This window comes from Lepisosteus platostomus, chromosome 6 (assembly GCF_059453375.1).
Source record: "Lepisosteus platostomus isolate fLepPlt1 chromosome 6, fLepPlt1.hap1, whole genome shotgun sequence".
NCBI lineage: Eukaryota > Metazoa > Chordata > Actinopteri > Semionotiformes > Lepisosteidae > Lepisosteus > Lepisosteus platostomus.
In genome coordinates this window covers 62,786,255-62,799,469 of record NC_142616.1, presented here as the reverse complement: position 1 = coordinate 62,799,469, position 13,215 = coordinate 62,786,255, and the positions used below count along the sequence as shown (strand labels likewise).

At 40.0% G+C, this 13,215-nt stretch overlaps 2 protein-coding genes across 2 annotated transcripts in view; one reads left to right on the top strand and one right to left on the bottom strand.

The window, feature by feature from the left end:
• Window positions 1-3,001: 3,001 nt before the first annotated feature.
• LOC148662077 (protein BTG1) lies at window positions 3,002-4,637 on the bottom strand. Its single transcript, XM_088636785.1, has 2 exons — window positions 4,070-4,637; window positions 3,002-3,636 (listed from the first exon to the last, which is right to left on the bottom strand). Exons 1-2 carry the CDS (start codon window positions 4,185-4,187, stop codon window positions 3,287-3,289), a joined length of 468 nt encoding a protein of 155 aa, XP_088492911.1. The 5' UTR covers window positions 4,188-4,637; the 3' UTR covers window positions 3,002-3,286.
• A 1,143-nt stretch (window positions 4,638-5,780) lies between these two features.
• The window catches only part of atrip (ATR interacting protein), an 11,654-nt gene continuing 4,219 nt past the window's right edge, over window positions 5,781-13,215 (top strand). Inside the window, exons 1-10 of the mRNA XM_088636782.1 lie at window positions 5,781-5,924; window positions 6,534-6,958; window positions 7,228-7,307; window positions 8,117-8,287; window positions 9,354-9,472; window positions 10,666-10,829; window positions 11,084-11,176; window positions 11,406-11,520; window positions 11,643-12,329; window positions 12,631-12,773. Coding sequence (XP_088492908.1) covers window positions 6,550-6,958; window positions 7,228-7,307; window positions 8,117-8,287; window positions 9,354-9,472; window positions 10,666-10,829; window positions 11,084-11,176; window positions 11,406-11,520; window positions 11,643-12,329; window positions 12,631-12,773 — 1,981 coding nt within the window. The 5' untranslated portion in view covers window positions 5,781-5,924; window positions 6,534-6,549. The remainder of the gene's footprint in view (window positions 5,925-6,533; window positions 6,959-7,227; window positions 7,308-8,116; window positions 8,288-9,353; window positions 9,473-10,665; window positions 10,830-11,083; window positions 11,177-11,405; window positions 11,521-11,642; window positions 12,330-12,630; window positions 12,774-13,215) is intronic.

Genomic DNA, 13,215 nt, shown 5'->3' with positions numbered 1-13,215 from the left:
CCTTTGTTTGAGCATTTTAAAATGGATGTAAGGGAGTATTTGCAGACTATTTCGAAGTGCAAAAATATGACAGCGGTGCGGACATTGTTTTTATTGAATTTGTTTAATCTTTTTTAAACTTGAATTGATGTTGTAATATGTACCCCAGACGATCTTTTTGTCTTGAAATGTTATATGCACTCTTGTTTTTATTGGATTTTTTGTTATTCTATTATGCATAAATAAACCAAACAAAAAAAATTTTTGTAACAACACAGCAAACGGGGAGTTTTAAGAAAGACTGATCTGCGCAATATTCAGGTTCGACTTTTGTTATATTATATATTCCGTTTATCCACATTCTCAGAATGGACATTGACCATTTAAAAACATAACGTTTGAAATGGCTCCGCTGTATGTGTGAAGCCTGCATGTTCTCCTCCTGTCCACGTTTTTTTCTCTCCTGGGGTTCTACTTTCTCCATGTTCCAAACGCCATGCTGGCTAAAGGGTAATTAAAACCTCTGAATTGCTCCTGCCTGTTGGACAGATCGACGGGCTGGCCAGCCCAGAGTGCAGTCCCGTCTTTCACCCGTCGCTTCCGGGACAGGCTCATCGGAAGACGCAGTCCTTGTCCGGGAGTGAAATCAGTGATATCAGAGAATGAAAGGATGTTTTAATATGCCTAGCCGAATCATCATTTAGAGACCTTTTAAGATATCTTGAAGTACCTCGACCGAAGAGCTTCCTTTTTTTCTTTTGTTTCGTCTGAGTTTGAGGAGAACTCCTTTGTATTTTATTGCTGTACTTTAACGTGAACTCTTGCTACCTTCTTCGTCTAACAGGTGTCTGTCTTTTGTTTTGTTCTCGTTGTAAATGTGTCCGGCCATTTTTGCCTTTTTTTCCCCACTGTACTGTTACAAGGACGTTAGATGTTTTTGTTCATGCTCTAGCGATTTAAATCAATTTTTCTCACGTCTCTTTTTTATTTAGAGCACAATGAGCTTAGCATGTGATCTTAAACGCATTGGATGTCCTCTTGGTTTAACAAATGAGCTAACAAACTAGCTGCTTCTAGGTAGTACAGCCTACTGTATTTCACAAACATAGGATACAAAAAAGCTTCTGAAATGATGCAATGAGAACAACGACTGTGATATTCTATCTCAGATAAATACGTCTTATTCTTGCGCTATTCATTCACAATTCAAATGAATCTGCAGTTGTTGTCTTTTAAGTCTTTTAAGTCTGTTCAGCAAGCTTTTAAGACCTGACATCCTATTATGATATTGAATGCATTCCTTCTTTTGTAAGAAACAACAACATAATTTTGACTACCAAATTGTGTGGTTACATTGGTGGTAGCACAGACGGCAGACCATTTGTGTACACGATAGTTTTTCTTATGTACATTTTGTATAAGACAGATATCAACTGAGTTCTAGTTAGAAAAGTCATTCAGGCAGGCCTTTTCTGAAGATAGAAAAGAATGCAGTTGTCTTTCATGTAATGTACAAAGTACAAATGTTTGTGTGAATCTGGAAAAACACTTTTTTGTGAAATATATAAAAGAAGACGTGACCTATACCCCTTAAAACTACTCAGTGGGACTGTCGAGTAATCCCCAGTATTGTGTGATATTTGTGTTGTCTTACTCTTACTCTGAGAAAATTTTAAAAATAAAAACAGTTATATATCTGAGCAAAACCAGACACAAAACCCTCTTCTTCAGAAAAGCCTTTACTTAACTGGTTTCATTCTTCACCCCTCTGCTTTTCTTAGTACCACCATCCAGTCTTCTCTATATGTTGTAATTGTGTTTTATCTTGTGTATTCTTATTTATTGTTGTTGTCATCCTGTAAAGCTCTTTGAGAAGCCACCTTTAAAGGCACTATATAAAATAAAGTTTATTATTATTACTACTCCAACAGTTCCTTTTCCTGTTGATTTAAAACATTTTTGCTTTGATGGATTATAAAATGTCACTTTTAAGTATCATGATCGTTCATAATTTAATCAATGCTTTTTTCTTGGATTAACTAGGTTGAACTGGTTAATTTTCTTAACAAGGAGCCTATATAAAGGGGCTCTTGTATAGATCAAAGTAAGGATCTTGGATGAAAGTAAACATTCATTTTTTGGGCTTCTTTTTTCTTAAGAGGCCTCCAAACCTGCTGATTTCTTTTTAAAATCTCAGGAAAAGGATAAAACGTACACCACTTGATCCCATTATCTTGAGTTTCTCCCAGCTGGCATCTTGTGTCATATACTAATATAAGCAGCACACTATCTGATAAGATTTTCAGGCTATATAGATCTCAAGTTGCTTGAAACTTGCTTGAAAACAGTGGAATTCAAAGTAAAAAACGTACCATCTCACCCCATGAGTCCAAATAAAGTAATACCGTCTTACTGTACTTCCAAACCGAAAAGACCATTTCAGGTTTAATCAAAACCTTTTATATTTCATTTAAGACCTAAGAAATGTAATTCCAAGAAGCAGTCTGCATCATAATCACAAATACTTCCTTAACCAGGTGGAACCGAAAACAGTAGTACTGCATGGACAAGAATTTACATGAGAAGAAATTACCCTAAACATTTTGTGTGTACAATTTCTATGAATTCCACATGAATTTTCATCTTTATTAGTGTAAAGTATGTTATTCGCAGGAAACTAATGTAGAAAGAGAAATTACACAAGTAGCCACTGCCACTTCTGATCTTCTAAGTTTTGTGTTCTGTGTTGTTCGGAAGCCAAAAAGCCAGGTTAATTAGAAGATTGTGAAGGAAACTGCATTCCGATTAATTTAGCTAATCTTTTATACAAAACCTGCCCTTTATAGTGAATGGTGCAAAAATAATTGCTTGAAAAGATGGAATCAATGTTTAAAAAAAACGTGTGCTTAAGACATGATTAGTGTGTCATTGTACAAAACCTTAAAGCCTTTTCCCTACTAAAGCCCTAAATCATCCACTGGTAACAAAGAACAAAAAAAATGAAAAAGCTGCCAATCCAGAGCACTGCTCAAATATGGGAGTTTTATTATAAAAACCCAAGGATTTGTTTTAAAATATAAATCTGTAAAACACCGCCACATGACTGTACATGTAATTTACATCATACAATCCAAGAACGTTACAATGCAGCTCATTTTGTACAATAGCCCTTGGCCACAATAAACAAATAGTTTTGGCAGTTATACTTAACTTTAATGTCTAAAGAAAGAAGAGGAACAACAATTACAATATCAAATGACGGCAAAATACATACAGGACTGTACAAAAACAGCTTCGTATGTAAAGCTTAGCTTGAAACGGTCATCATATTGTACGACTTGGAAGGGCTAGACCTTCCGAACCTGAGTTCTTCCTTACAGCTGTTTCTGTCCACCACACTGGGATTCACAATGGCGGGTGGCGTGGACTCGTACAGGACACAGATGGACCCATCCTCTCCTATACGATAGGAAACCTCGAACGGGTCGACCCACAGTGTCAGTTCACTGGGCAACAGCGTGAAGAGCTGCTCCCGGTTGAGTCCGATGGTGCTGGCGGCTTTTCCTATCAAAGGATCCATCTTGTGGTTGATCCGGATGCACCGGTAGCCCGAGCCCCTGCAGGGAGCCTGTGGGAACCAGTGTTGTTTGTAATGTTCTGCGGGAGCAACAGAAGAAAGAAAAAAAAAACGGTTGAACTTTCAAAATAGCATTTAAAAACAAACCACCCTACGTACATAAAAAAAAAGAGAAATATACCGGCGTCGAATTCCTTTTACGCTTTCTTGGTCGGGTTTTTTTTTTCTGTGACAAAAGTAAGAAATGCTCACATCAGAGAATGGTTGTATTTGAGAAACGAAGTCTAGTCGGTGTCCACTTAATGCAGACTAATGTCCTCGCCACTGATCATTTGTAGCCCAGATTCAGAGTTCATAGACCCTTTCTAGTGAAGGGACTTTCAAGTCCCGACAAGCCATAAATCAGGTCTTGGGAGACACAGATGGAGAAAATATCCTCAAAAGGCGGCGTTAAAACCGAACAATTCAAATATTTTTTTAAAAAGTTAAAAGAGTTTATAAAGCTATGCTCACCTCCCAAGGCTTCTTCCAGAGACTGACTAAAACGTTGGAGTTGGTCTTCGGACAGGAAACCAGTTGTCCTCAGCAACCGGGTGATAAACTTCGCAGCTGTGGAGATCTCAGTTTTCATTTTATCGAGTGGGTAATTTTCTCATGAGCCGTCGAAAACCAGAAAAACAACCCGTGTTTGCACCTCCCAACAGACACAAATCGCTTTGTTGCAAGGCGAGAGACGGCTTTAGTGACCGAATAGCGATCAATCCACCGAAAAAAAGTCGGAATTTTAAGCGATTATTTTGGGAAGACGGAAAGCAAACTGAACAATAAGGCTGGGCCTGTCTGACGCTAAGCAATACTTTCCCTTTGTACAAAAAAGGGGAAAGAACTCCGATCAAAAACCGTTTAAACGTGTCCGTTCGTCAAGTGTAAGTATATAGATGAAATATAATGTATTTTAATCTGAAACAACTGCCTACTTATCGATTTTTTTTTGTTCTAATTTAACACAGTCTCTTCCACCCCCGCTAACCAAGTTAATCTCTCCTCTACCAGCAAAACTGCCCACTTACTCAGCTGGTAAACATTGTTGCGCGTCACAGCTCCGCTGCAGCCAATTGCATTGTGAGGTTGGGGGGGGGGGTGACGTCACAAAGCCCAGCTCGGCTCCTGCACGTACACAAACAAGTCCTAAGGCTCGCACAAAGAAGGCAGTAGCGGGACCTGGCAGGACGGGGAGACCTGTAACCGTTTTAGCAAATGAATAAAACGGAAGATCAGGGAGCAGACGTTATTCAAATGAAAGCAACAAACAACTATCGCAAATAAGCAGTGGTTAGGTCTAAACACGTAACCTTGAAAAAAAGCGTTTTCCACGGCGGATTTTTTCCCCTAGTTTTTGCTTTCAGCATAGAATAAACCTCTTCTTGACCCTTATACCCAGCCTTTCTAACTCCTTCGAATGAATACCAGAGTAATCGGAGAACATTTTAAATATATTTTTTTTTAGCAGAGGGATGTTACAGTTAAACTAATAACTTGCCCCCGATTTTTGGAATTCACTTGTTACTTATTTCATTGTTTTGTAGTATGTACAACAGCACTACTTTAACAAAAATAAAGTACTATATTATTAAAGCTGCCCAAACTAGGCGTATTGATGTAGCTCCTGGTAATTATTCATGGTGATTTTAACAAAAGGTTTTCTACGAACCGAGTCTCTAAAAAAAGGGAGAAACCACGTGGAGTTTCATGGACAACGAAATAGAAAATAAAGTATGTAGCCTTCCTAGCTTGGCATGCGAGTGACCGAGGTAAAATAATTTTGCTAAAGTGCACAAACACAAGAATACCAAAGCTACAGAAGACCACTGTTCTTTGATATTTAACATAAAGGAAACGCGTTTAATTATTCAAGAACAAATATCGAGGTCAGTTAAAACTGGAAGGAAAACATTAGGGAAATATTTAACACCTGGTCTCCCCAACTGTAAGGGCAAAATGTGTGATTGCAAAGAGTTCAATAAAAACACACAAAAATACGCTCTGTAGCTATCCTACTATGCCCTGTTCTGTTTTGTTGAAGATAACTTCCGCTCTATTGGCGGAAACAAAATTTGTCCTATTCGCTTTCCGTAGACAGCAACTGCCTTATTCTCCAATAGCATCGCGTCTTATTTCACAGTTATTGTTAGAACCTGCGATATGATTGGCTGTGGTACTTGAGACGTCTAGAGTGCAGAAATCAATATTGTAAAGTATGTAGAATGAGATGAGGATGTGTTAGTTCGGGTCTGCTTTTGCAGTCTGAATATGAGAATTGTATAATTGAAGTGGCACTACGCAATGGAATTGTGTGATTTAATATCAGGTTTGTTTTCAGGACGTATTCAGTTTTATTTCAGATACTTTATTTCCTGTTTCTCCCAAAAAGTTAGCGAAGTTTTGCTTGAGTTAAAAATGTGTGAGCAGTAGTTCAGTCATTCCCACTTTCTAATATATATAATATATATTAAATATTTAATATATAGCTTTACTTCTTCATATAATTGTCCATTTACGAATGATAAGCATTTTGTTAAACGTTAAGATAAACCCGATGTGTTAATCCTTCTTTTCTAAAGAGGATTTAAAACATCTCATTTGCTTTCGGTTTTCGGTGTAACCTCCCCAGTTTGTCACGGAAATTAATATTTTTGAATTTTAAAAACTTTTTTCTAAACATGCTTTTGCCTTAAGTGCTTTCGGTTTTATTGTTACTCGAAGGTATTCGGTCCTTACCCGACCAGAAAATATGTTTTTTCTTCTTTCCGCCATTCATAAATTACGGTCCGGGTACACATACTGTATACAGTGGGCATACAGTAAACACCAGGGTTAAAAGCTCTGGTGCAGGTTTAATCGGAGAAGACGATCTTTACTTATTGTGAGGTCTGTTATTTAGTTTTAATATTTTGTTTATTCTTTTCTGATCTTCCAGAGTACTGATTGTAAGGATGTCTGCCTACAATATTTATGCGAACAGGAGAAATATCAGTGTTGCTCGAGACAAATTGGGTGCTTCGGTAGCGGGGCTTTCTGCCGTCACTGGACGACGTTCACCCGGAGACCATGGCATGGAGTGCCCTCCTCTGAAGCGCCATAAGGGAGCAGATCAGAACGTTGCCGATTGCTTCGGAGAGGACGATGACTTTACACAAGATGATCTGGATGAGATTGATACTATTGCATCCCAGGCATTTACTGAGCCTGTGGAAGCGAACAAACCTGAACAAACCACGCAAAGCAGGCCAACGGCAGAGGTCAGAACTACCTTTGCTATTGGCAACAGTTATCATGTGGGCAGCGATGGTGGGCTGAGCAAGTTGGGCACCTCTGACAGATCCACAACCAAGGAACCCTGCGGTATGCTTTTAAAATGTTGTTCATAACACATTAGAGTGCATACATGTTATCTTGTATAAAATAAATTGTAATGCAGGAGAGTGGAAAACTATCAGCAGCTTTTCTAGCTGTGTTTGAACAAAAGTATTTATTGTGCAATGTATACAATTGTGACATTAACTCCCCTGTTTCATTTAGTAAGTGTAAACCAGTGACTTTGCAAAGGAACCACTCCTGCTGCTCGCTCATTTCATGATTAAAAAGACTGTGGGTTTGGGATTTCCTGACAGGAAATGGAGAACAATTCAGGAGAGGCAGAGAAGCATTCTATGAGTCATTTGAAGCTCAACATGAAGAGCTTAAGAAAAAGGTGAGCTTGCACTAAATTAATTAAATGTTTTTTGAAAAATTGGAATATGGCTTAAAGTCTTCTTATGTACAACTGTGACAGTATTGTCACTTTATGCTCAATTTTTTAAAAAAATCTCAAATTTCAGTACTATGAAACACCTTAGTTACTTCAAGTATTCTATTAGACATCGTTACCCACTCCTTGAGTTGGGATAGGGATTCTGTCTAGTGTCATGGAGAATTTTGGTCAGTTTGTTTGCTGTTGAAGTCCATATTGAGCAGACATTTCCTACTCATTAAAAATGTCTGAGTTGAATGATTGTATGCCGGTCATGAGTTAACAATAAAGCCCTCAAGAACTATTTGAGTTTTTTGTGCATTCCCAGCTGGCTAGGGTTTCTTCAAAGTCTTTGATTGGAGCTGTAACTCACGTATCCTATGCTTTTTAGCAACATGAAAAGCTGCAGGGGTCTTAGTTAATTAGGGATCTTGGTTAATTGCTTGGTTAATTGGTCAGCTTGAGGCTGACCTAACGGCTTAACTTTCTGACTTTCTGACCTTGTTTACACCTGATATGGTAAAAATTGATACTGTCCAATCAGAAATGTATGTTTGTGTCTGAAAATTTTGCTCATCTTCAAGAATAAAAGCCTGTTGCTGTCCTTACGAAAGTGAGTGAGACACAAGGTTAACCTGTTAAGTCTGTCTGTCCTCCTTTCTTTATTGCAATAAAGAAATCTCAGCTTGACTTACCAAAGTCGTGTGGTTAACTCGGAAAAGGGTCTAACGAGCGATATCTCTTTTCTTTCTCCCTCCGCTCCCTGTCAGCTGAAGGAAGCGGAGTCTCAGCTGCTGATGAAGAACGGGGAGATCCGAGTGCTGCGGGACTCTCTGCAGCACACAGAGCAAGAGCGGGACAAGCAGAAAAAAGCCCAGCTCCTCTTGGAGAAAGAAAGAGCCAACATCCAGAGTGAAAAGGAGAAGGAGCTGGCAAAGAAGGTCAGCTCTATACATTTTGCATTTGTTCTCCCCACTGAGAGCTGGTATGTGGGGAGCATACTGGCGCACTATGGGTGCCATCACGTCATCCGGGTGGGGGCTGCACATTGGTGGTGATAGTGGGATTACTCATTACCTGTAAAGTGCTTTGAGTGGAGTGTCCAGAAAAACACTGTACAAGTGTAAGGAATTCTTCTTCTTCTGCAATCATGTTGGTTAGAATCACTGTGAGACTGGAGCAAAGTGGGGTCTGAAAGGCAGGTTCTCTGCCATTTTTATGTAGTGTTGAGTTGCACGTTGCCAGTTCACTTTCCACATATTGTCTGTTTTCTAAGTCTCAGCTGGTTATTCTTGGACACTGTTGGCTCTTTTAAAGCTAAAATGCTCAAAGGGTGGGGTTGCCATGTGGCTCAAAGAGTAAAAGCGCTCAGGCAGACTACGTGTTGAGATTAATTCCTCTCATTCCTCTCAGTCTCATTAATTGAGATTAATTAGATTACTAATTGGAATCTTCCTCCTTTCGCTAATTGACCATGGATGGGCCTCTGCAGGCAGCACCACTGTCCGTCGTTCACAGCTGCTTGAAAATCCACTCAGTTGATAGGAGTAAGTTGGGTGTTCATTTGCCAGGGCCCTCTCTGGACAGCAGCAATGCTTGCAACTTGCTGGGCATGTGTAGGCTAGCAGTAACTACATTAGCACTGCAAGAGAAGGCCCTTTACCTAAGCTGGGGTTTACTCTCCTCCCTTCGAAACACTGAGAATCTTTGGGATGTGTCCGGGCAGAGGAGTTGAGTAGTGCCTAAAGCTCTGGACTTGTAACTGGGAAGCTGTATGTATGGCTCATACGCCTGATGAGATGGTACTTTTGAAACGGGGAGCAGGGTGCTTTTATAAATTGCTAGAGGGAAAACACCACACTCTATTACTGGGTACTCTCCAGGTTGTCTTTGTAAATGAGAGGCTTCTTCTGGTCTATTGGTTTAGGGGTACAGTCACATCTGAAAGCACATCAGTTACACACTTTCCTGGTGGGATCTTGACAGTTTTTCTTTCTCGTCGAACAGGTGCAGTCCTTGCAGTCAGAACTGCACTTTAAAGAAGCAGAGATGAATGAAATGAAAATCAAACTGCAGAGCTGTGACCGGGGGAATAAACTCACCTTTCCATCTGTTTCTAAACTTAGGTATGTTTTGTTTCAGAATTTATTCTTTGATCTGTAACAAATAAAGGTAGTTTTTTCGGTCTTAATTATCATGTATAGAAGACCCAGAAATGTGATTTGAAAAGAAGATATAAATCATATAGCTTTGTTTGAGTTCTATCAGAAAAAAAAGCATTTTCTCTTTTTCCTCCAACAAATTCATAAATATACAGGTAGTTATTTCAGTAAATAATGTACCAGGGCTCATTTATTAGTACATACTGTAATTAAAAGCTAGACCAACACTAGGGCCATGGTGCACAAAACTCTCCCAGATGGACTTCAGACCTGTTCTTGCATGCATCCTATATGCCACCCATTTGTGTCCATTTGAATTGAGGTTCCTAGAGTCAAGACTTCAGTGTCTGGCTCTGTCTTTAGTGTTACTCTTTCCTGTTGTCAACTGGACAGGTTCTGATCTAGATAGGTGGGAAATCACTGGGTGCCAGGCAGGTCAGTGAGGTGTGTAATCTAGCACCTCCAACTTGCAATGCTGTGAAAATGTCTAGGTACAACAAGAATGTGCAGCCTGAACTTCTGTCTGGTATCATGCCAGATGCAGCCAGGAAAACGTTGTCTTTGTAAATCTCTGAATATCTGTGAGTTGCTTCAGTGCACTGAGGGTGCACATTTTGTGGGACCCATCGGCCCCTATGGACCATGTTGTGTCAGGCACCCATGGAAATGGGTGAAATGCCTTTAGTGGTGAGATTTTATTCTATGTTAGCAAATTTCATACTTCTGAGATAGGAATGATTCAGTGCAGGAAAGTATTTGCACACCCCAGTTGCTTGTATTATGGTTATTGAAGACGTTTCATTACACTCACTCCAGTATCTGTCTCATGGCATGGGGTTCATAAACCTCTGTGACTTGACAGTGGATTCCTGCCACTGCTGTGCCCCTTTGATGATGGATCATGCTGTACACCTCTGTTTTGATCACATTTGCGCAAGGCAGCCGTGTTCAAAGTCACTACGGTGGACAAATGGGCTAATGACGAAGCAGACAGTGGTGTAACAGTGCTCTAAACCTTCAATCCTGAAGACAGTGAGAAGTCCTGTTACGTTTTTCTGGGAAGTGACTTTGTAGGTTACTCGTTTGCTTAAAGGTACGAGCAGCATTTTACAGGTCTGGTTATTATAATGGGATATTAACTAGTGGGATGTTTACAGCCCCCGACGATGTTCTCCTGGAATTCTGCAGCAGGAAAGAACTGCCTCTCCTGTAAGCGGCCGGAATTCTTTCCTCTCAAAGGAGGTCTTCTCTGCTGAACTGCCTGTGAAGCACTCGCTTGTTAAAGTCCAGAGGGTCAGCCAAGGTTCTTCTTTCAAGGAAGGTATTATTCTATTTGCTTTTTTTAACACATACTTGGTAAAACAAGAAAGTAATTGAAGCCCTTTTATTTCTTCTATCTTTTATCCACTATATATTCCAGGAAGCTGAATGACTTTGATTTGAATGGTTTACTCTAAAGAAAAGAGGATTCGTCTTTGTAGTTGCATCAAGACTTCTTTTTGTCCAAACAATGACTTACCTAAATCTGACTGTTATTCCAAAGTCTCAGTTCTCTTTGCTGTATCTCCCATACAGATGAAAAAGCACTTTGCACTGACATGAAAAGAAGCATCAAGGATGATGTACATCAACACACTTCCTGTCTATCTGAGCCCGTTCAATTTCAAGGTAAATTGAGCTGGAAGTAACAATAAATAACACAGCAGTGTTTTTTTATGTGGTGTGTCTGTAATAGATTTTGGGAGTGTCATTAGATAGCTGACGTTATTTATTTTCAAGCCATGATTATTATTATTATTTTCTTGACTCTTGATAAAGTGAATTTAGGACCGTGTGGATTGAAGACCTCTACAGTGTCATTTTGAGGTTTAAAATATTATTTTTTTTTGCTGTGAAGGATCCATCCTGCTGAACCTCCTGCTACAGTGCCCTCTTTGCCCCAGCACTCTAGGACTCTGTCATCTGCTGTGCATCAGCCCCGACTCGCTATTTCAGCACAAATTCTTCAGTTCGTAAGTGTCTTTGTCCGAAGCATTGAGCGTTGATCTCTCTTTCCACCTCTACACCTTTTAGCTGTTTGTACATATTGACATGGAGCCAAGTTCATTTCAGCCATTTCCCCTCATTTTTCCAGAGCATCATCTCCCGAGTCCTGTGATCCTTCAGCAGAGACTAAAGGCATCCGGAGACCTCACAACAGCTTTAGTAAAGCGCAGAGCCTTGCCATTTCTGGACTTCATATGCTAGCTCTTGACCACAACTCTGATGGTGTCTGGCAGCTAGACACAGACAGAAGAAACTCTGGTGCAGGGCACCTTTTACCGCTATTGGACTATCACATTGGCATGTTTTGCCAGGCACTGAAGAATGTGGAAAAGTCTGGGAAGAGCCCTCGAAGTGGATCCTCTCCCAAAGGCAGTATGAGCTCTGGTACAGAAGAGTCCCTAGTGAACCTTGAAGACTTTGCTCTTGCTGCCCTGAAAGCTCTGTACCATTTAGTGTCCCAGAGCAGGGAAGTGGTTCAGACTTTGCTTTCACATCAGAATAAGATGTGGACGAAAGAAAGTGATTTGGAAGCCGATAAATCGAAACCGGCTGCGTTTGTTCTTGACGAAAACAATCCGGGAACTTCAAAAGTTGACGAAGCAGCGCCTCGTGTCATAGACGCAGTGGAAGAACCTCACCCTTTGTTCAGCAGGCTGCTCCTTCTGGCTGACCCTGTTTTCACAAAGGCTGCCTGTCAGAGAGAGACCGTGTTAATCAGCAGTTTGACAACCTTGAATATGCTGGCTGAAAGGGCTCCTGAATCACTACTGACAAGGTGGGAACTGGAGAACTTTTGTGATTTTGCGAAACTTGGTGGAAGATTGGTGTGTGTATGGGATAATGATATGTGATACTTGTGCTGATACTGATTATTTGTAGAATTAGTGAAATCTGAATGAAAATGATAGTCCTGGCTTTGTTCGTTTAACCTCGTCAGTAGCTCAATACAAATGAAAGGACGATTTTTACTGATGACGTTTTTCAATACCTTAATGTTCTTTCTGTTTGTTCTCTAAGCATTTGCTTCAGTTTTACAGCAGAAATGGAAATCTATAGTTAATCTTTTTCTAACACAGGTTCAAGTGTTTCCTCAGCAGCCAGTATTTGATGGGTTGCCTATCGCGAGAAACCTCATATCGAATCGTTTGCCTGACTGTCAGTCTACTGGCTCGTACTGCTAGCAATCAGGATATGGCTGCTCTGCTCTGTTCACACTTAGGTGAGATGCCTTGTTTTAAGAAGATTTTCCATAGTAATTTAGACCTTACATCAGAAGCTACTGGTCCAGTGTCATGCCTTTTCACATTATTTTTATAACGGTGTTCAATGGCTTTATTGTTTTTTTGTCCCATTTTCCTTGTGATTGCTAGCATTATCTCATTTACAGGATATTTCTCCTGTTCAGTCGCCTTCAGAAATATTAATTCTTCACATTTCTCAGCTCAGCATCCTCTGTCTTTAACTGTATGATGTTGGCGGCAGCCTGTTTAAAAAAAGTACACAGCAGACATATTTAACATACAATGAGATTGCATGAGGGTTTGACCAAATTTATTTTTGTTTAAACCTTGAGCTGGGCAGAAACTGTTGTAAAAGAATGAAAACAGGTGAAATGAGTGATTTGAGTGATTTTTGTTCTTTGTCCTTGTAGGAGGCAAGTT